The 22,498-nt window shown below is 41.5% G+C and overlaps 3 protein-coding genes across 9 annotated transcripts; 2 read left to right on the forward strand and 1 right to left on the reverse strand.

Moving 5' to 3' along the window:
• Positions 1 to 1,817: 1,817 nt before the first annotated feature.
• On the forward strand, positions 1,818 to 12,221 carry LOC108109867 (serine/arginine repetitive matrix protein 1). 4 transcript variants are annotated; one of them, XM_017218659.1, is made up of 9 exons: positions 1,819 to 1,955; positions 2,437 to 2,580; positions 7,851 to 7,923; positions 8,100 to 8,284; positions 8,345 to 8,439; positions 8,522 to 8,636; positions 8,912 to 9,045; positions 9,331 to 11,441; positions 11,501 to 12,221. In XM_017218659.1, exons 3-8 carry the CDS (start codon positions 7,884 to 7,886, stop codon positions 11,420 to 11,422), a joined length of 2,661 nt encoding a protein of 886 aa, XP_017074148.1. In that variant the 5' UTR covers positions 1,819 to 1,955; positions 2,437 to 2,580; positions 7,851 to 7,883; the 3' UTR covers positions 11,423 to 11,441; positions 11,501 to 12,221. The 4 variants fall into 4 exon arrangements, with proteins under 4 accessions (XP_017074150.1, XP_017074148.1, XP_017074149.1 ...); XM_017218660.1 differs by having other exon boundaries at positions 2,455 to 2,580; XM_017218661.2 differs by lacking the exon at positions 2,437 to 2,580 and having other exon boundaries at positions 1,818 to 1,955.
• Positions 12,076 to 16,159, reverse strand: LOC108109866 (helicase POLQ-like). Its single transcript, XM_017218658.2, has 7 exons — positions 15,333 to 16,159; positions 14,816 to 15,268; positions 14,556 to 14,761; positions 13,883 to 14,485; positions 12,623 to 13,501; positions 12,418 to 12,552; positions 12,076 to 12,339 (listed from the first exon to the last, which is right to left on the reverse strand). The coding sequence occupies exons 1-7, from the start codon at positions 16,126 to 16,128 to the stop codon at positions 12,256 to 12,258; spliced, it is 3,156 nt and encodes a 1,051-aa protein (XP_017074147.1). The 5' UTR covers positions 16,129 to 16,159; the 3' UTR covers positions 12,076 to 12,255.
• A 351-nt stretch (positions 16,160 to 16,510) lies between these two features.
• Positions 16,511 to 22,356, forward strand: LOC108109855 (probable helicase senataxin). 4 transcript variants are annotated; one of them, XM_017218632.2, is made up of 8 exons: positions 16,511 to 16,592; positions 16,793 to 16,993; positions 17,059 to 18,049; positions 18,133 to 19,894; positions 19,957 to 20,093; positions 20,162 to 20,263; positions 20,322 to 21,943; positions 22,003 to 22,356. In XM_017218632.2, the coding sequence occupies exons 2-8, from the start codon at positions 16,811 to 16,813 to the stop codon at positions 22,138 to 22,140; spliced, it is 4,935 nt and encodes a 1,644-aa protein (XP_017074121.1). In that variant the 5' UTR covers positions 16,511 to 16,592; positions 16,793 to 16,810; the 3' UTR covers positions 22,141 to 22,356. The 4 variants fall into 4 exon arrangements, with proteins under 4 accessions (XP_017074121.1, XP_017074124.1, XP_017074122.1 ...); XM_017218635.2 differs by having other exon boundaries at positions 16,544 to 16,592; positions 16,796 to 16,993; XM_017218634.2 differs by having other exon boundaries at positions 16,571 to 16,592; positions 16,773 to 16,993.
• The last annotated feature ends 142 nt before the right edge of the window (positions 22,357 to 22,498 follow it).

A 22,498-nucleotide genomic window follows, 5' to 3' on the forward strand; every position in this document is an offset into this window, starting at 1 on the left:
AGGCACACGCCGCTGGCGATAAAGCACTCGACAATTCCGCATGCTACAGATACAGATACAGGTACAGGTACAGGTACAGATACAGATACTTGCCCAGAGCCTGGCTCTATTCCAATTTGAATACCCAGCAAGCCCAACTTGAGTTTAGTTCGCTTTGAGCCGGGTCTACTGTTCGAATTCAACTTTCACATGCGGAACGAGCGCAGATGCAGTGCAGCATTATTACTATTAATGCCGCTGCTACCAACATTGCACCAAGAGAAATGCTAGATGACTTAGAAATGTTAATAATTTCACAAAAATTAAAACTCTCTTTAGGATAGTATCAACTTAGACACTTTTCTTTCTGTAATACAGTTACCTTACATCTTAGCTTAAGTACAAGTTATATTACTCAAATATTTCTCTCACTGCATACTAAGCCAAAGCTGCAGTACTTAGTGACGTAATAGAGCGGGACAGTAACAGAGCTAGAGCAAGCCAGCTGTACAGCATAAGCCGCAGTGAACGGAGCTTGATTGATTCCATTATGATGAGAGCCGCGAAATGTTTTGCATTATTTTGCATTCGAAACCAAACGAATTTCGATCTGTGGCTTTCGGTCAATGAAAATCCAGCCCCGCGAAGTGCAGTCTTGACCAACTACCGCGGCCAGCATTTAATTGCCAAACGAAGCGAGGCACTCGAGCAATCTGACCACGCGGCGTATGCGCAATAATTCATGAGGCGTTTAAATAATTTTTGTTTATTTACTATTGTCAGTCTGAGAGAGGGTCTGTTGTTTGTGACTAATGCCCTGACAGATGGCTTGAGTTCGGTTTTGAATTTTTGGGCTAACGCGGTTCATTAATTGAACTGTAACCGTAATTTGGCCGTGTTATTGTTACCATTATGTCATTGCGGTCACCGGGTAGTTGAGGAAAGGAAAGAAGAAAGAAAGAAAAGCATTTAAGGCACTAAAAATAAACAATGCACACGGGCCTTATTTGTTGGCAAATCGATAATGGATTACGATCAATTTATTAAGTAATCTACTGTAGGGTAAAGAGGGGCCAAATTATCTTTCCGATATAAAAAGTAAAGTAATTTACAATCGGAAGTGGATTGCTATTAAGCGAAATGTTATTTAGTCATGTTATATGGTAAGTATTGGTGGCGGTCGTGATTTGGTTTAATGGATGTTTATGGCAAGACAGTATGAAATCGTAACATTAGGTTTGAGGATTTATATAGCTGATAACCAAGCTATTTTTCAAAGATTTTTAGATATCATAAAGTACACATATTTAAGCAATATTTTCCATGATTTTAGTAAGGTTTTTTATGGGTTAAATATGTAACATCCCCATCCCTAACTTTTGCCATTTTAATATAGGACACCACATCAGCTCCCATAAACCCATATTAATTTCTGATACAATTTTTCAATATTTTGCAAGAAATCGAGAAAAAAAAGGTCTGAAAAAATCTTAATCAATAAACCTGTTAGGCACGATTATCAGGCAGCCGCCAAGTGAGCAGCAGCAGCACGCTCAAAAAAGCAGAGCAAAGTCAGCAAAGACAAAGGCGAAGAAAACAAAGACAATTTCAAAGACAATTCGATTGCAGAATGTTGACAGAGGAAAATGGACAAAGTCAGAGCCGAGAAAAGCTCGGCGGCTTAGAGAGCCAGCTAATACGGCTCTCTGAAAGTCTCCGGATTTCTTTGGGCTCTCCTCGCCTTCGGTGACAACGTGCTGCGCATGCGCAAAGTCGGCATCGAAGCGGCAATAAACCCGTTTTCTGAGGCGCAGACGGACCAAAATTAGCGAGCGATGAGCTTTCGACGGAAAAGCAAACGCAAAGCCAGCCGAATTCCCATTTTTATGCCAACTCCGAGTTGGCCAATACGATCTGCAATTTCAGTCTGCAAGCGGTCAGCCAGGTGAACGGCAGCCAGCACAGCTGGTCTCTAAGTAAGTGGGCGTGACAATCGGTTGTATATATATATATATATATGTACAAGATATATATATAAAACGGGTGTCTCTGTGCGTGAGAGAGCTGGAAAAATTATATAAAAAAAAGTGCAATGAAATAAATGGAAAATTCCCATATAAATATAGCTTAGAAAATAGCTAAAAAGTGTTTTTAAAATAGTGGAAAATGATCTGGAAAATCCTTAAAATAAATCAATGAAAACTAATCGCTTTTAGTTGGAATTAAACAGAGATAACCGCAAAGGCAGTTACAAAATCAGTCAAAAACAACAATAAAAATTTCCACAAGTGCACTAACACAAACGCAGGCCCACAAAGAAAACTGCAGCATTAATACAAGTGCAAAAAAAAAAAAAAGAAAAACATAAATGATTTTTGCCTTTGTGTGATTTTGCGTGCGTTTGCTTTTGTGTTAGTGGCCACTTTTATGGGTCTAAATTTTTATTGTTCATTTAAGAAACGCATAAAATTTAAGCAAAATCAGCTGGAAACATTTTGGAAAACGTTAAGCACCATTAGCAACGAAAAACAAAAACAAATGCGAAAACTTTAAACCATTTTGTGGATTATACAAACTAAAATTTGGATCGACTGAAAAGAGGTAAGTTTGAAAATTTGCATCTGCTTGTTAGAGGGCCCTGCGGAGCTTATCTACAAGTCAAACACCTCGAGTGGACTCAACACCAATTTGGTTGCCCTTCCTGCTACACAGAAAGAAATTTATGAAGGTTTTTGATTATGAGAAGATGATTTTTGAATTCAAAGAAGATGGGATAGAAGGATAATATTTTTTTAAAGATTAAATTAGATGGAAATATGATCGAAAAATCCTACGAAATATTTAAAAACTAGCCAAATCGCAATTGCAAGCTGTAACAGTCATTCTGCACTCAAATTAAGCGTAAAAAAACAAATAATAAAGTTAAACGATAAAAAAGGTATATTAATTGCCTATTGTTTAATATCCTTTTACGATTTTCAAGCAATAAGCAATGTTATTATTGCAGTTGAAATGAAAATGCAAAATTTAAGTTAAGTTCAGACTTAGCGGGAGTCTTTTCAATCAACTTTTCTTTGTTTCCTTTAAATTTTTAAATCAAAATGACTTGAGAAATTAAGAAAAATAAACTGCTTGAATAATATGCACCCTATGTACAATGATTTTTTCTTTCTGTGCCCTAAAATCCGCCAACTCTCATGGCCAAAAAGGCGTTTTGCCAACACAAAAGTACAAAAATGATCTCAGGCGTTGCTAATTATTTCTCTCCACCTCGTACATTGTTGGATATTCCACTGCTGCCACAAAACATTGCCACCCACCTCCCCCCCTGACTTTTGCAGTTACAGTTTTTATTGGTGTTTGTGTGAAGAGAGATGTTCAAATGGTTTGCGCATCTTCGGCGAACAACACCAACGAATATGGCCAACATAACTGAGCCAAGATTTTACTTTCATCATCATCAACAGCAGTAGCAGCAGCAACAACAACAACAACAACAACACTATACAGCAGCCACAAGAAACAGATGAAATTTTGAAATTTTACTTTCATCCATTTATTTGGCGCTTTTCACTCTCCATTTCTTTGCCATCTTCTACCGCTTACAGTTTTCCACAATTAAAAACAAAAAACTAAACAATAATATTTGCTTAATTGTCCCAAAAGCAAAGTAGAAGTTAAATAATACTTTTTTGTGCGTCTGGGAACTGAACTCTTTGCGAGTTCAGGTCAGAGTCAGAAAGTTGGCCAACCGGAATGGGCGATTAAACCTATTTGCAGAAGAGCTTTGGTAATTGCAAAAAAAATAAAAAAAAAAAACAAAAAGAGTAAGCTAAAAAGCAGCTAAAAACTAAAACAAACACAAATTGATTTTGATTTGTATGTGGCGAAAAAAGGAAACTCAGTTTTCACTTGCTGCCAACGACTCAGAGGGGCATGAAGATGCTGTGTAATGCAAAGAGCCAAAGAAAAGCCGAGAAAAGCTCCTAATGGGGTCCATGTTCGTCACAGATTTAGGTTAGAGATATGGTAAATCATGGCAGTTAAGATTGTCGTTTAAAAAAAGAAATTAGTGCCAAAACAGCAAGAAATAAATTTACATGAATCAAAATTAAAGGCTAAGAAATGAACTCAAATGTTATTCAATTTTTTTCTCAATATGTCAACACATTTGACTTTTCTTGGAAGTACAAGGCTTCTTAGAAACATGCAAAATAACAATCAAAAAACGTCTCAAATTCTGCTGTTTTCATTAATGATTCAGTCAGTAAATGAGTTCTGAGAATAATGAAATGTTTAATGAATACAAATTCAATTAAGCCAAGAAAATGTTTTACACTTTTGTCACATGATACTAGCATAAGTACAAATCAAAGGAAATAATCTAATAAGTAGTTTTTCCCAGAAGTTTATAAAACATTTTTCAAGGCTCTTTAGCAACTGTTATAGTTTCCTTAAGTCATAGTCCGTTGATTCTGATTAACCATCTAAGAACAAGCTTCCCCTTCCTGTGATCTACTAACCTGCGTCACTGTATTAATTAATAATTCATATAAACTAAACGACGATTAAAGGTATAGCAACTATAAAACCAACTGAGCCGTAAAAAACTTCACACATTTCCGAAGATTTCGAAAAATGATTTGGTGCCATTGGGTGCCATGAAAAACGGTCGACTTTTAAAGTCTGCACTGCACCAATAAACCAGACAAAAACAAAAAAAAAAGCCGACCTTGAAAGTGCCCAAAGCCGAGCTCTCATAACATCTTATAAAGATGCTAATTTCTTATGACAGCCAGAAACTTGTATGGGCCAGCTGGCAACTAGCTGGCTGAGAGAGATGATGGCAGACTGACAAAAAAAAAAGAAGAAAAAATAACAACCATAAGAAACTTGTCACCGACTTCTGTTTCTATCGTGCAACCGGATTGCGACCACTTTGGGTGATAAATTTCGATCCACAAAACCCGTTGTTGACGTCGAAGAAATTTGTAAGCAAAATATGCACGAATAAAGTTGTAAATGAAAACGAGAGTTTGTCTCCAGACGCGCTTGCCTTTGGCCATGATGCATGCATCTAACAGCAAGGCAATAAAATTAAAATTAAGATACAACAACTTATAAAACTTTAATTTAATTGCTCATTGTGTGTCGGTGTGGGCCGAAACCTTCGGGGCTTTTGATTCTAGGCGCCTTTTTATTGTTTAAAATTGTTAAAAACCCATTCAAAGTCAGAGAATCTCCGAACAGATGGAAAAATTAGCAAAGTTTCAAGGAAAAGCAGCCGACGATTTTTGCCATTATAATGAGTATTTCATGCAAATGTTCTATTAAAAAATCAAATAAATTCCACTGCCTTTGGGCAAATTATAAATGAATTTCCTAAACCAGATCCAGATCTTTTTTATTGTTTCCGTTTTTTCTCTGTTATCTGGTTATTTGGCTGCAGTCGAACGTGTCTAAAGATCCATCAATTAGTTCCAAAACAAAGCCAGCTACAAAAATAACAACTCACCGGTATTTGTCATCGTGCTTAGCCTTGAATTTGAACTTGGCCAAGACAATAAGACCTGCTAGGCATCGACTTTTCGAGACATCATTTACTGTCTCGTCCCTCGCTCTCATCCAGAGGCTGTAAAAGATTAGATGTCCGAAATTAATAAGTTAATATTTTAAATTTACGGACAATGTGCTGCACTAAATTCGAAATTATGTATGTACCAAAAAAGCAGAGCCATAAATTAAGTTTGCTTAGCATAGGGCAATTTATCACCGATTTTCGAAGGCACCTGACGGCTAAGCTGACCTTATCTTTTAGCCAAGACATGGAAATGGGCATGGGCCATGATGTACGTTCATGAATGGGAAAAACTAAACAGACGTTGATGGATGGAAGGTTTCGGTATGAGAGCTGTGAGCTGTGTGTGTGTGGGCCTGTGTGTAAACATGGTTATATGTGTATTATTTTGGGCAGCTTATGATTCGTTTAGAAGTTTACCATAGGCACATGTTCTAAAGTAGAACCACCTACGCTAAAGTATGATTAAAATATCACTTTACTTAATATTAATATCGTAAGTTGATAGAGTTAGAACTGGAGTTATTCAGACTAAAGTTTAAGACTCCAACGGCAGAATCAACAAACCCAACGCCCACAAATCTGCGAAAACAATTAAATATTTTACAATCGCTTTTGCTTTTGCTTTTGCTCCAAGAACCCTTTGACATTTCGAGTGAGGCATTCATTTCCATCAAAGTTGTTATCTCCATCAAAACAGAAACCATTATCATATTTAGTCAGATATTTATCCGCGCACTCGGCCCACGCAGTCGGGCGAAATGTCAAAAAGTGCAAACCAGCTGGGACACACAAACAGACTGGCAAACACTCAATGAGACAGGCCGAGAGACATCAAATCCAATCAAATCACCACTTAAAATGCACGACACACTTTTTGGTTAAACAACGGCAACACAAAAACAGGGTGTGATCGGCCAAATCTTTGAACTCATGGGCACTAAAACTGAGCAGAAAAATTGTGCCATGCATAAACTGAAACTGGCGATGGAGGAGGCAATCCGCAATGCCCATCAAATATACGCCCCGTGTGTTAGCCCAAGGAGACCTCCGCCTAAAACAATGCACAATAAAAATACTTTATTTGGGGAGAAACAAATTGCATTTAAGTTTTTTGCTATCGACTGCCAAATTACAATGCTCCAATGATCTTTACCGAGCCAAGCGTTTTGCATTCAATTTCTGGGCGTAAAAACGCATTGGAAATGAAAGTATATTTTTTTTTACTCGCTTGCTTTTCAATTTGTTATAGTTATGCATTGTGTTTATTATGTGGCCGAAGTATTTACTTATTTATTTGCCAGCAGTGCGGTGGCCACCACCCTTTCAATTTCGCCCAGCCAACCAACCAAACGCTCTCCTTACGTAAGTCGAACCCAAACCGAAGTGACATTGAAGGCTGCCAAACCTAATTATGCAATTACCCACGAGTCACCCGAGACGGAAATCGGAAAGTGAAGCTGATCAGAGGGTACACAATAAGTGTGACCACCAAATTTGCACTGATTGCATTAGTTAACTGATCGATTTGTTAAGAAAGGGAGCTATGTTTTTATGGTGAATCATTGTGGATTTTGTCAATCGTTTTCATTTGAAAAATGATGTTGTTGTTTTTAAGTATAATAAGATTGCAGGTTTCTGCTAAGGCACATATTTAAAGCCCAACAAATATACTTTTAACAGACTCATTAAGGCTTGTAGTTTGTTTTAAGTTTAGTTTGACAAGAAGACATAAATTTATTATCGAAAATAGGAATCTATTTAAAGTATTTCGATAAATTGACGTAAATGCCACTTGAACATTTTATATTTATATAGACTTTCAATCCAAACACTAGAAGTCTAAAAAGGTCTCCCTTCCAGTGAAATTTCACTTCTTTGCTTTGACCAAAACTTTAGAAAACAAAATCGAAAAGCTAACCAAATACAAAAGTTAAGCAAAGAACACTTTCTACAACCAATTTTGGATAGAATGCATTTCTGCAAGAGGCAGTCGCCTGCTAATGAACTCCCCTCTTTTAGACCCTTCCCGACTTGAATGACAAGCACGGAAAGTAACGTTAATCATGGCACGTGATTTGATTATTAACATATTATTAAATCCAGAACTTTTGAGCTTACAACTCAATTCAAAACCATCAAAGAGGAAGAATACCGAAGAGGTTTCTTTTATTTCTCGTTCCCTTTGAAAGCGTTCAACGACTTCGATAGAACATAAATCTTCCACAAGAGTGGAGGAGGTGTGTCCAAAGCTCACAAATTTACATAATATTTTGTACATTTTTCATTTCAGTTAGCAAGCAACCAGAGAACTGAAGCCTTCAAGATGAAAAAAGCCAAAGGCTGGCTGTTAATGACAGCAACAGGTGAGTCGGATCGATTTGAATTGGAGGACACTCAACTTAACCCAAAAAAGCACTTTATCTTGTTGTTCGAACCGGACCATGACATAATACCAATCCTTACCCTTACCTTATGTTATGCAATTTTTGGCAGCTGTTAAGTTTTAATTAATTTAAATTACGTTTTCCGTTCGATTTAGTACTGCTGCTGAGCCTGTTGGCCTCCACAGAAGCTGCCCTGCCCTTTAAGAAGGTGTCCATTGCCAAGACTCCCATCTCCACGAGCAGCACCACCAGCACTACGACGGAATCGACAGCTGTTGAGGAGGAGGAAGTGGAGGAGGAGCAGCCGGTTCCCAGCGGAGATGGCGGTGATAGTAGCAAGGTGGGTGGACATTGTAACCGTTTTCCTTATGATTCTCATTTGTATATAACCCTTTTCTAGTCGGATAATGGCACTTTGTCGAAGAATTCTAAGCTGACGGGCATCCCGCAGATCGATTATATTTGGGATCCCAACCTGCCCAGGGAACTGAGGGGGTAAGTTGCTAAAAGAAGGAATTTTGTTAGTTATCAGTAAATATTAAAACACTTACAATTTACTTTATATTTTTCTTCACAGCTACAACCTATCGACGTATCCCTTCCTGTCCACGGTACCGCCCATGGATGAGATTCACTTCAAGTGCGAGGGTCTGCACGACGGCTTCTATGCCTCCATCGAGTACAAGTGTCAGGTGAGTGAGCCGGCGTGACCTTGTCTGGCCGAATGCGACGTAACATAATTGGTCGTCAGACCTAGACCAACCAAGCCCAACCCAACCCAACCCCAATCCCTCTGTGCATGTCCAGCAATTTCTCTTTTTCAACCGGCGACGTGACGCCAAAAACAAAAACTTGTTTGCGCCTCGATCTTGACCTCAAAAGCGGGCAAAAAGAAGCGCTAAACGATGGCTAACAGAGTGGATTAGTTATGGCCAAATGTGATTAAACAGAGTTGGAATCGTTGCAGATCTACCACCACTGCGTCTATGGCATAAGACACGACTTTCTGTGCGCCAACTTCACGGCCTTCGACCAGCGCACCTTCATCTGCCACTTTGCATCCGACGTTGACTGCGAGGGATCACAGAAATATTGGAACAGGTGAGACCTCTCCAGGGGAATCCCCTTGATAAAGCATCAAATTCATCAGCAGTTTTGGGGCCACTTTTTAAATATTTTAAGTTAAGTTATGATAATATCTTAATTATCTCAATTTGGTACACAATCAAGCGTGGATGGATGCATAAAATATAACAAATTACTATTTATTTGAACATGTCTGCATTAATTAAATAATCAAGCGTTGATCAAAATCGTATAAAAAGCGTATCTTTTATGCTTAGTGAGCTCTTTATAATATATATATACTTTCATCTTTCTTAACAGGAACGATGAGCTCTATATGGCCACCACTACCACATCCACGAGCACCACAACAACGCCCGCGCCACCCACTCAAGCACCTCCTCCTCGCCGTCGACCTCAGAGACCACAACGTCCGCTAAGGCGGCCCTATAACCGCAGACCCATAGACGACTACTACTACGAGGATCAGGATCAGTACGAAGACGATTACTATGAGGAGCGTCCCGTCAGACGACCCAAGCCAAGACCCCGTCAAAGGAAACCCCAAGTGGAACTGGACTACGATGATGAATATGATGAAAAGCGGGCGGAAGCTAAGAAGCCTATTAGACGAAACAGGAATCGTTACCGCGATGAGGAGGAGACTCAGGAGGAGGACTATGACGAACGGCCGAGTAAAAGGTCAAGAGGTAAACCCACTGCGGGACCGTCTGGTCGAAAGGTATCGCCCAGGAAACCAGGACGCGTGGAAGAACGCCGCAGCTTCAACGAAGATCGTCCGCTGGGCAGGAGACGTATTGAAAAGGAAAGGACAACGCCATCATCCGCTTTGGATGACCTGGACGAATATGAAAAACCATATGGCGGTGCCGATCAGGAAGAGGCCGCTGAAGAGCAAACGCCTCAAAAGGTTAAGACAACTCCAAAACCACTAACTGAATTCATAACCCCCAAGGCGGCATCTTCTTCCGTGTATGCTCGTCCACGGGCTCCGCCAAGGATCGCTCGACCTGTTCCCATCAATGAGAAGAAAAAGTTCTCCTATCCAGTGCAGAAGATCACGGCCACCACACAGGCACCGTCCAACAGTGCCCAAGAGGAGGAAGATTACCCTGAAGAGCAGGCAGACGAGGATTACGAGCAACCTCCAGCTAGGAACACCCCTCGAAGGCGTCCGCCAGCACCTCGAGTAGAGCAGAAGCCCACGAGAACCACGTTGCGCAAACCAGTGACGGATAAGAAGCCTGCCGATGAGGAGTACTACGAGCCGGCGGATCAAGAACCGTTGAGAAAACGTAAGCGTCCTTTGGCTCCCAGATCCCGTACTCCGGCAGCCGACGTGGACTTCGAGGATGAAGATTATGAGGAGAGTCCGGCACCCGTTTCCACAGCAGCTCCTTTGAGAAACCAGAGACTGAGATCGAAGACAACCACCCGGAAGACAACATTGGCACCGCGTCCTCGCAAGCCAATTATTGAGGAAGAAGAGGAGCTGGAGCACCCAGTGGAGCCGGTCGCAGAAGAAGCCCCAGCCCCCAGAACGCGAGCCAATTCATTGAGCGGGCGAAACGTAGGCGCTGGCAATTCCCAGCGTCCTTCATCGGTACGTGTGGTCAAGCGACCTTTCCTGCCCTCCAGGGGTGGCAGTCCATATCTGCCCCGAGGTCTACAACCGGTGGGCGTGGCATTGAAACCACTGCCCACCACAGATAGCACCCCCATCGACATGGGTTCCACCATTTCAGGAGTGCGTCTTCTCGAGCATGGGGCTCCATTGCTAAGGGGAAGTCCTGATAGTGGGGAAGATGACGAGGTGGAGCCACCTCCATCGCCCAGTCCACCCAGAACAACACTTCCGCCTCGCAGTGCCCTGCCCACCACACCAAAGCGAGTGGAGCCGCAGCGTCCCAAGCTAAATCTCGACGAGCTCTACGAGAACGATTATGATGTGACGCTGAACGATGCCCTCGATCCCACGCTCAAACCGCTCTCGCCCCAGCATTCGCATCCACATTTGCATCAGCTTCCATATCAGCAGCAGCAGCAGCAATCGCAGCGCCAATATGCCAGCGCATATAATCCATTTGCCTATCAGCCAGCGTATCAATCACCAACATCTGCTTCAGCATCAGCATCCGCATCAGCATCCGCATCGCAGTCGCAACCAGCGAGCTATCATAGTGATTCCTATTTCTCGTCGACAGATATACGCCGGCGGGCTGTTGTCCCGGCGCAAGCCGCGCGTCCACATCGACTCGAATACGCTGCTGCCGGAGGAGCAACCGGCGGACCGTCCAGCGGAGGAGCCATCTCCGGGTCGGGAGTGAGCCGGAGCTACCAGCCGGCGGGCGGACGAATTGCCCAGCATTTCTACGACGACTTTGCCTACTGAAAAGTTCGCTTGTAATAAGGTTAGTTTTAGTTTAATTTCAAAATGTAAGATCTTAACTATCATATTTTTGGATTGCAGTTTCTTCAGCTGTAAATAAGTTTCCCCAACACAAGGAGAGTTCCAATTTGGTGCACGGCTCCAACTTCTTAAACAAATCTGTCTCTACCTTAGTCGTTTAGCCGCAAAAACCTACTCATAATTCAAAAAGGTTCGGGACATATTTAGAAATATCAGATCAAAAACAACATAAGCGATATTAACTCATAGAATGAACATAAAACTTTATATTTTAGTTAAATACTTTAACGTTGCAATAATATTTGATTAGTAACTTCAGAGCTCTTTAGATTGATTCTGCAAAAAGACTTTTTAACAGACCTGCAATCGCTTATGGTATTTTTGCTATATGAGCTCTATGTCTTGAACCCTCTACTTATATTTACGTTGTATAATACTCAAATGTCGTGATAGTAGCAGCTTGCGAATTTGTCTGCTAGTTCGTATCTAGTAGTTTATAAAACTAACTCCCTCCTACTCGTTTATCTCCGCTAAATCAGAAATCAAAACATAAAACATCCAGCAGAACAGAACGAAACGGAACAGCAGCATCGATGTCCTTAATGTACATTTAAAAAGAGCGAATACTTAATGAGTTAATTTAAAATTGCAATTTGTATACAAATTGTCTATTATATTTAAGCTTTGTCGGGGATCGTGTTCGTTGTGGAGAGCCCAGATCCAAGACTTAAGTCGGAGTGCATAACAATCAAAACAAAAACTGAAATAAATTAAAAACCTACATCATCTACTTTTTTACTTGGAATGGGTTCCGGCTAGTCCTTGTTGGATTTCTCTAGGCAGTTTTTGAGGTTCTCCGTTTCCTCCTCGAGATGGTCAAGTTTCTTCATTAATATGATCTGAAAAAGCGTAAGATATTAGCACAAATACAAATTGTTTGGATAAGTATTTAAACTTAAAACTCAAACTTAAAGCACCTTAGCTGCCGAGACAATTTCTTTGGCCACTCTAAGGGGCATGTGCTCTAGAGATTGCACTAAAACCGCAGGCTTTACTTTGGCAATATCCTCGATGGTTTGAAATCCCGCTGCATACAGCTGCTTTGCGCGATTCTAGATTAGAAATAATCAAGTGCTTAATTTAGATACAAATTTATTTGTTTATTTTCTGATATGTACTCACAATTTTAACAAGTGGAAGTTCCATTAGCGGCTCAAGCTCGAATGTACCACAGCGATCCATTTTATGTAAAATACGCTCAAACAATGGTTTATAGCACCAGAACTCCTCCAGTTCCTCGCACAGGCGGACAATGGCACTGGACGCTGCTACAGATTGGCTAATCAAATGCTGCAAAGTTCCGCGCTCCACATTGTACTTAGAGGCCACAGAGGGTAGCGGCACAAGATTTAATATATCCGCCAGGATGAGCACCTTGTAGAGTCGATTTAACTGTAGAGACAAGGGACCCTGTACCGACTGCGTCTTAAATAGCCTAGCAGCATGGGCTTCTGTAAAGCCAAGCTGCTTGAACAAAGTCTGTGAATCCGGTGGCAGGGAGGTGTAGACTCCAAACAGAATGCTGGCATCTGCCGGAAACAATTCGTCGCCTCTCTCATTAGAATTAAAGCACACGACAAGGTACAACAAGTGCAAGTAGTTAGTCAGGATGAGCTGCTGCTGGGCCAGCTTTAGCTCCCTGTGGATGGCATTAGCACGCTTAAAATCAATACCCGCCTTGAAGGCAGCTCTTCCAATATTGGTTAGCTTAAATGAGGTGGACTGGCCAATAAGCAAACGTCGGTCGCCAGCGGGTCTATTGGTCTGATTTACTTCCTGCGTGGTTATTATCTCAGACGAATTAATCGTAGACTTGGCTGGTGGTTCACTTAGCTGGAGCACTTTATTTTTGAACATTTCTCGAAGAATGCGGAGAACTATTTCGTCCACAGCCAAGCCGAGGGAGTTAGCCTGCACAGACAGCAGGGTGCTGTTTACCAAACGATTCAAGTCCCGACGACATTCTGCCAGATTCAGACCAACCACACTGAGAATGAGAGACTAAAAATAAAGAATTTTTTTAGAAGTGTCAATAAGCTTCGATTCCTAGCTCGTTAAGCAGACCTCGCATATCTTTTTGTAGTCGTATTTTTGTTCTTATTAAATAAACAAAAACCCCATATCTAATTTTTGTATATATTAAGATTGCTTTTGCATTGCAATTCAATATCAGAAAATATCACATTTTATTTGTTAAGATGCCTGCACTTTGGTTGTCATACTATAATAGGGCCTCAGTTTTTGGCAGATATTTTCAGTCATAAAATCAATCTAAACTGGTAAGTAAGTAAAAAGTATAGAAAAAGCTAAATCTAATTAGGAGGTTGAAGCTTCTAGTGAAGTGTTCTTTTTTATAAAAAATATTGTAGGATTAAAACTTACTTGCAATCCAACTGCATCCTGTTGATCCATTGAACTCAGAGCCTTATCCATAGGCGAGAATAGCATTTGTCCGACCTGAAGGTTGTCTTTGCTCTGGGCTATCAAAATACTCTCACCAGTTTCACCCAAGCCGGCGCGTCCAGCGCGTCCCACCATTTGCTTATACTTGCATAAAGTCATAAACTCCTGTCCCACATAGGGAGCTCTTATGATTACCCTCTTAGCTGGAAGATTCACACCAGCGGCCAAAGTGGATGTACAACAGATGACGGTTACGACTCCAAAGCGATACGCAGTCTCAATGTACTTCCTCTCATCCGTTGTCAATCCCGAATGATGATAGGCAATGCCATAGGGTAAAGTTTTCGCCAACACTGGGCTGAGTATGCCGCACATTTTGTCTAGGGCATCCATGAGATCTACCTTTTCGCTACGTCGATGCTCGAAGAACTTCTGTTTTGGCACTATACGGCTGAGTAGTAGCGCTACGTTCTCACAGTTCTTGCGACTTGGACAGAAGACCAGGCAACAGTGTTCCGGAGCACACTCGCTGATCAAACCAGCCAGGTGGTCAGGATCCGCGCGCTGGACAGCTTCACTATACTGCAGATAGAAAGCAGAGATGGTTAATTTTCTGTAACTAATTATTAGTTTATAAGCTTGTATTCGTTACATTATAGTCAACACTTCGACTTGGGACGAAGATTTCCTCCAGCGATTGACCAGCGGAGTTGATTTCAAGTAAGTCCGGTCCACATTTGATATACTCTTTTAGTTCCACGGGTCGGAATCCTCTGGTGTAGACATCAGCATTTAGAAAGGATGAGATTTCGCTGAGATTTCCTATCGTCGCACTCATGCCCACAATTTGAATGTTTGCTAAAACCAGAAGATAGTTAGTTCAAAAAGTTAGCAGAAAATAAAATTATTTACCATTCAAAAACATCACCTTGGTGAGAAATGCCTCCAAGGTAGCCCCTCTACCCTTTTCGCCAATTAAATGCAATTCATCCACCACCACCAGACCAATCTCATGAGGTCTTTGTACGTCTATTAAACTGTCCATCAGAACAGCTCCCTTTTCAATAGAAGCAATAAACAAACTACAGCGCTTACGTCGCGGCAGCGGTGGACATTTGCCCTTGCCTGCCGTATACTCCTCCACAATAAAGTCCAAATCGATGGCAAATGGAGACATGGCGCTGACCTTCTCTTGCACTATAGACACATATGGCAGAATAAACAGGACATTGCGTTCGCGGCAAAGTAATTCACGCAACATAAGAATTTCAGCCACTAGAGTTTTTCCACCGCTAGTGGGCAGAGCGTAGATAAGGTTTTTTCGCTTTCTAATAGCAGGTAGATTTAGGCACTCGTCCTGCCATTCTATAGGATTAGAAAGTGGGTTAAGTCAATAAATATATATACTGGGTTGAGTTATCAGCCATACCATATAGACTATTGATTCCTTTGTGTTCGAGTATCATTTTTTTTACCTTATCTGGCAGGCCATAGAACTCGCCCTTGCTGGGAAAATTATCTTCGACTTGGTTGTCCTTCTCGAAGTCCGCAAAAGCTTGGGTCTCCCAGTTTACTGGATCTAAAATTGATTGGTTCTTTAGCTCTTCACTGGTCACATACTGCGTGCCCTGCACTATGCCCTCGATCACAGATTTTGAAATGAACGACATGGAGTCGTCTTTAACGGAGGGCAGTAGCTTTTCCGGAGTCTTTGGCACTTTAAAAGTCACAGCCTCCAAAAAAAGTTGAGTATTTTGAACCATAGGTTCACTAAAGTCCTCCGCGCCATGAAATATATCCTCCATTTCGGTTATGCTTAGATCTTTAAGGTTGATTTTTTTGAACACCTCGTCCGCGTTATTCTCGTCCGCCAGATCAATCTGATGGACATCAGTTGGAGCCCTAGGTTTGTTGAAATCGAGTGGTGATCCAGTAAGCGGTACCTTCTGAGTGCAGGGAAAGGATGTGTCACCAAAGAGTCCGAGGCCATCATCTGATCCACTTTGCTGCAACTTGTTGCTTGTCGGTGGCTGCGTGCCAAAGAGTTCCCCATTCCGCCCGCCTAGCAAATCCTCCAGATTAGCATTGGAAAATAAGCTATCGTCGTCGTCATCGTCCGGCCAAAAGGGGCTCTTGGTGCAATGCCGTTTGGCATCTCTTCCGCTGTCTGTTTCATCAACTAAATCCAAATTTCTTTTATTGCACAATTTTGGTTTATTTGCCATTTGGCGCTCGATAGTGTGACCAATGCCCGAATTTAATAAAATACCGATACCACCGATGCAAAGTTCCAATTAGGTTTGTGTCTCCGCTTTAGCATCTTGGAAGTATTGTATTGCGAAGTCCCAAAACATCGCATACCGTGTATGCAACCAGGTTTGAGCCTCTGCTCTATTGCTGAGGTAATTTAAAATCTTCTATTTGGCTGTTTATATTCTTTTAAATTTTTCTTCAATTTTTGATCTGAAATAATGGTTTAAGGTTTTATTTTTTTTAATTTATTTTGCCATCGAAGAAATGTTATTTATTTTAGAGTCAAAAGACATGCCGACTATATAACCGTTATAATACAGCTGGACTGATTTTAATCGCTTTCAAACACTGCAATTTGGCTTAAGTGCATACAGATCAAAACAGATTGTTGTGTATGGGAGAGAGGACCAAAACACGCATTTTGATGTTTTAACAAGTAAATAACAAATATTTATCTTAGAAATGGAAAGTGGCTGAGAGAGCATTTTAATGCAGTGCAATGTCATATGAGAACTCTAAATTATTGCAAAATCAATGCACCATTTTCCGACCACTTGTTAGAATCTACGATGCTTTCTGTGCATGATGGGAATGGTAATGTTTATTCTTATTCAAGGATTATATTGTTTTCTATAGCAGAGAAAAGCCAGAAAGATGAGCACTGTGTGGTATCTGGAACACATTACTACGGGCAACCGTATAATCCTGCACAACGGTACCAACTTGGTGGGTCGCCACTCAAACTGCAGAATAGTTTTGGGTGCAAACTATCAATATGTGTCCCGTGAGCACGCGGAGATCATAGTCAGTGATATGGGCGTAGTGGTGAAAGCACTGGTAAGATATCCTAGCTAACAGAATTGTCCATAACCCTTATACTGAATTTCTTTCGTTTTCATTAGCACACCTTGAATGGTGTATTTATCAATGAGGGTAAAATATATGGCAAGGTTAACAGTATAACCGTCGCAGAGGGCTCCGTCATTGGTCTGGGTCTTCCTGCGTCAGCAGTCGAAAAAGTTACAAGCATTCATGCAATTTTCTATCTGAAAAAATTGAAGCCCACGGTCCCTGAGATCATCCTGTCATCCGATGATGACGATACAACCCCACTGCCCGCCATACGATGTCCGAATGTTCATCAACCCACAGAATTTAATCTCAGACAGCAATTACCAAATACTTCCATGAATGACGCAGAGAAGGAGCAGCCTTCGAGTTCCGGCTTACACTTACCGAAAATAAACGATGTAAAACAGGAGTTTGTAAAGCAAACAACGGAGGAGATAACAAACATCTTTGGAGAGGCTAACGATGCCATTCTAGACTCTGTGCTTGCATTAAACCCTTATCTGTACAACCAGCTAAGCAACAAAGCTTCGAGCAGTGCAATTACTAAATTAAAAATTCAAGACGGCGATTGTATTGAACTGGATACTGATGAAGATAAGAGACAGGTGCCAGGGCCGCAGGAAGTAGTCAACGAAGATGATTACGACGAGAGTTACGCCATGTCTCAAGCAGTACTGAAGGAAATGAAAGCCGAAATGGACTTTAGCGATGGCGAAGAGGACTTCCTTAAGTCCACTGCCATGGATGATATGGCTCGAGATTCTCCAACGTCGGAAACATACGTCTACATCAGCGACTCCTCTGACGATGAGTTGTACGACAAGGTCGCCGACTGGTCCAAGCGGCTCAGCCAAAAAGTAGTTCCAGACACTATACAAATGTCACAAACCTACCCAATGGTTGATGACAATGACTCAGATCTGGAGATGAGAACAAAACAACCGACAAGGGCACTACGTATATCGTCCTCTAGTGAAGATGAAATCTCCGCCGAAGTTATTGGCACCAAAAAGACTTTTAATGATCATGTTGTGCGTCGAGGTAATCACACTAAAAATTAAATTTTTGTACACATTAACTTCTTAACATGTATGTTTCCCTTTTATCTGTCTGTTTCACCACAGCCGACAGCACGACGTCGGATCCTCTCCCTGTTCAAGAATCCTTGGTACGAAGTAAGAACAATGAACCGACAGACAATGTAAGCTCGACTGCAGACATTAACAATATGTCAGGGGCCAACAAGGATAGTGACGCAATTAACTCTAAACCCAAATCTTGCTTAAAAACTTCGAAGAAGGCACTAGTAGATTATAAGGACAAACACGCTGAAACCCAAGAGGGCAAAATACAACAGCGTCGGAAGGCAACTTGCCCAGATGAATCGAAGGTCATCAGTCCTCAAAAGGAAGAGCTCCCATTCAGTAAGCGATTCAAGTCAACAACTTCTCTGGATGAGTTGTTAAATTCCAGTTTAAAGTCACTCACTTCCAATGTAATCGACAAAGTGGAGCCACCCAAAAAACTGTTTCGCAGCCGTTCAAAATCATGCTATATGGACCGACCAGTAAAATTAGATGAACTGCAAGCGGAAAAAGATAAAAAAGCTGAGAATCAAAATGAATGGACAGATAACAGCCGTCTGGAATTGGTAGTAACACTGGAGGCTCCAACAACAAAGGAAACCAAATCCAACAATACAAAAGGTGCATCGATATGCGGCAGACGCAAGACAATACAAAGTCGAGAAGAGTTTCAAGCGTTAACGACTGAAGTTAAGGAAACTAAAAAGGCTTCTCCGACCAAGCAAGTCAATGCTGTTCCCTCTACAGCTTCAAGTCCATTAAAACGAAGTCCGCGCCTACTGAATCGTTCAAAATCATGCTGTAGTGACCGTCCTGAGACTTTGGCAACTTATAATCCTAACAATAAGACGGATACCGATACTTCTAGTAAAATTCAGAAGTCTGATGAGCTGAGTCTGCGAGGCAAACCTACAATAATTGAGGCACCGTCCTTGCCTATGAATCGCGGCAAGCTGCGAGGAGTTTCGGCAGAGATTAAACGTAAGGAAAATGTGATAGAACGACAGCGTTCCATTGACTATCACGCCAATATGAACGCCAAGTGGAAGCAAAAACCTAAAGACAAGAAAAAAGAAAATGAAAAAATAAAAGAAAATCGCCGGGACGCTCTCAAGAAGCTAAGTGAGAAACCTAAGGAACTGGAGAAAGGCTCAAAGACCAATAAAAGAAAGATCGCCACAAGCGTGCCAACTGTCCACAACTCGAATCGCGGGGAATTCCTTACCAAAGGTGTGAGTGGTCCTATCGCCAAAGTGGCGAGGAAAGATAACATTAAACCATCGCCTAAAGCCCCACAACGGCGCCACAGTATTGAGACATTCTCACAGCAGCTTCAGGCTGCCGATGAAGCCGTCCTTAATCCACAGCCGCAATGCTCTCGCCCAGTGGAACGTAAAGCGGCTGAGAGGGCTAGAAATCAACGTACCTGTAACAAGGTTACCTTTGCAGAAATGGAACGTTACAATAAGAAAAACGAAGATTTGAAAAAACTTCACAAAAAGTTAAGAAAAGTACATTTTAACGATAATATCATAATACACGAGATTGAAAAGGTAAAGGGGGCCACGTCACAAGTGCACGGGCGTAAGGAGTGCATAAAGCTCTTCCTCAGCTCATACCGCGAACGCCGAGAATGGATTCGGAAGGGAAACAGACCGGTGAATGACATACGCCAGCACTCGCGGAGCATCCTAAAATGGGCAAACCAGTGGCTAAAGCTCGGAAGCGTAGATGCGGTGGCCGATCAAGACGTCCTACTACCGATACCGCATGAATTTGAAAGTTTCAAGAACTACAGGGAGTAAGTTTAATGACGTTTTATCATAACATATATATCTGTTTACTATGTATCTATTTTTTAAGGACATTTGTACCGTTAATGAAGCTAGAGTTGCTCACTACCATTGAAAATGACTACAAAATGAACAACGAACACACTTTTCCTGTAGAATTAAAAGAAGTCAAAATACAGGATAACTGCTACCGTTTGATTACCAGAGGTAAACGTTAAAATTTAAAAAATTTTAATTTGCTCTTAAAGTATTTTCATGCTTTTTTCCACTTTCAGTCAGTAGCAGACCCCATGGCAAATTTGTACTCTACACCCTTTCCAGTGGTAGCCAACTGCTCGAGACCTTTGCGTATCTTATTGACATTAAGTGTGTCGGAGGTAAGTTAACCCTTATGTTTTATTATTACTTATATTAATAGGTTTTCTAACCTTTTAGGCAAAGTCTTCGAATTAACATTTGAGATTTTGATGCAGGATAGATCCGAAGAAAGTATTAATAGAGTGAATCAGTTGAAAGCACGTCCAGTCGTGGACAGCGTCAGGGTGGAATTGGGAGCTTTAAGTGCCGTTCATCAGCTCTCTACCTCTCCGCTCTGTCGTCGAATCATGAAACCCACGCAAACAGTGAATGAGGTTTCACTGCCAAAGCAGCCGTTCACCTTTAAAGGTTTTAGCAAACTAAATGAAAATCAGGAGAACATTTGCCTTCGCACCTATCAGAGAATTATTGATGACTTACAACCAAGTCTCACATTGATCCAGGGACCTCCTGGAACTGGAAAGTCGAAGCTTATTTCAGAAATTTGTCTTCAAACTCTGTATGGAAATGCTGCTAAGAAACTAGATCGCAAGATCTTGATATGTGCTCATTCCAACACGGCTGTAGATCATATTGTTGGTATATTGGGTGGAATATTACGTGTGATGAGCCGTGACCGCTTTCATCTTCTGCGATATGGGATGCACGAAAAGATGACCCAGTACTCGCGACCTTTTTCGCTAGAGGCGCATTTCCAGAATGCCAAAACTAAAAAGTTACAACGCCTTAGCCCTGAGAACGCTGAAATCCTGAAGAAGCAACATATCGATCTGAAGGTGGAAATCCATCAGTTGAAGCAGAAGGTCAATCTCACGAGCACATACCTGCAGCAGCAGTTGCACCAGAAGGAAAGACAGCTTCAGTTGATAAGCGAACAGCTGGATCCGCCTCTGACACAGAGGGAGGAATATGAAATTTCACACATGTGCTTGGCCCAGGCCAACATCATCTGCACAACGCTCTCATCGTGTGTAAAACTGGCCAACTACGTGGATTTCTTCGACATCTGCATCATCGACGAGGCCACCCAGTGCACGGAACCCTGGACTTTACTACCCATGAGATTTGGTCTGACACATCTAGTACTGGTTGGCGACACTCAACAACTTCCGGCTGTTGTCCTGTCAAAAAGAGCCACAGATTTTGGTCTGTCCAATTCCATGTTCCATCGCATTCAGCGTAGCCTTCAGAAGCAGTTGGACATGCCGGGAGGCAATCAGTTTGTGCATACGAAAATTTTTAAGCTAAGCATGCAATACCGCATGCACCCGGAGATTTGTCGCTGGCCCAATAAGTACTTCTACGAGGATCACTTGATAAATGCTGAGTGTACAGGCCGTTTGTCCACGCCTTTCATTCCATACTGCGTGATCAATTTGAAATACACTCAAGACAACAACGGTGGTCCAAATAAGAGCATCAGCAATGACGAGGAGGCCCGCTTTGTGGCCAGACTTCTGACAGAAATGGACAAACACATGCCCAGCAAGCGGTATAGCTACGGGCTGATCTCGCCCTACCAAAGACAATGTTACACTCTAGCGCAGGTTATTCCCAAACACATGAATATCACTCCATTGACTGTAGACTCGTTTCAAGGACTGGAAACGGATGTGATAATAATTTCTAATGCCAGGACACGTGGTTGCGGCTTCCTCACCAACTATCAGCGACTCAATGTAGCGCTGACAAGGCCAAGACGTTGTTTAGTAATATGTGGAAATTTTGATGATTTGAGGGTAAGGGTCCAGTGCTAAGTATTTTTTAAAATCTATTTTTAAACTCTAAATGTTTTCAGTCTGTGGACATGTGGCGTCAATTACTGGAAGATGCCCGCAACCGAAATGTTTACTTCGATTTGGAGCGCCACCTTATGGAAGACCTACAGCGAAACCTACTCCCGAAGATGATGGTAAAACCTATCAACCTAGATTAGGTGAAAATTACTCACTCGTCAAAATACAAATGATGTGATTAAGGTGGATTCTTATCCCAAGTATCCCAAGGGCCACGGAAGAAAAGCGCTTCCTTATTAGTTATTGAACTACATATTTTTTTTGTTTTTCACTTTTTCATATATTTAACATAGAGACGTAAGATTTTAAGTTGAAATCTTTGTACACTTGGTTCATTAAAACACCATCGATTTGCATTTGTTTCTTAAATGCCACACAGAAACTCGTATAACAGGATTTTTAAGTAACCGATTATATATCATCTATGTACTTTTTGAGAAAGTGTCACGGGTTTAAGATGATGCTGATGACCAAAGGAACTTCAAGAAATAAATATTG

Source organism: Drosophila eugracilis, unplaced genomic scaffold, assembly GCF_018153835.1.
Source record: "Drosophila eugracilis isolate 14026-0451.02 unplaced genomic scaffold, ASM1815383v1 contig_1104, whole genome shotgun sequence".
In the NCBI taxonomy this organism is placed as follows: domain Eukaryota; kingdom Metazoa; phylum Arthropoda; class Insecta; order Diptera; family Drosophilidae; genus Drosophila; species Drosophila eugracilis.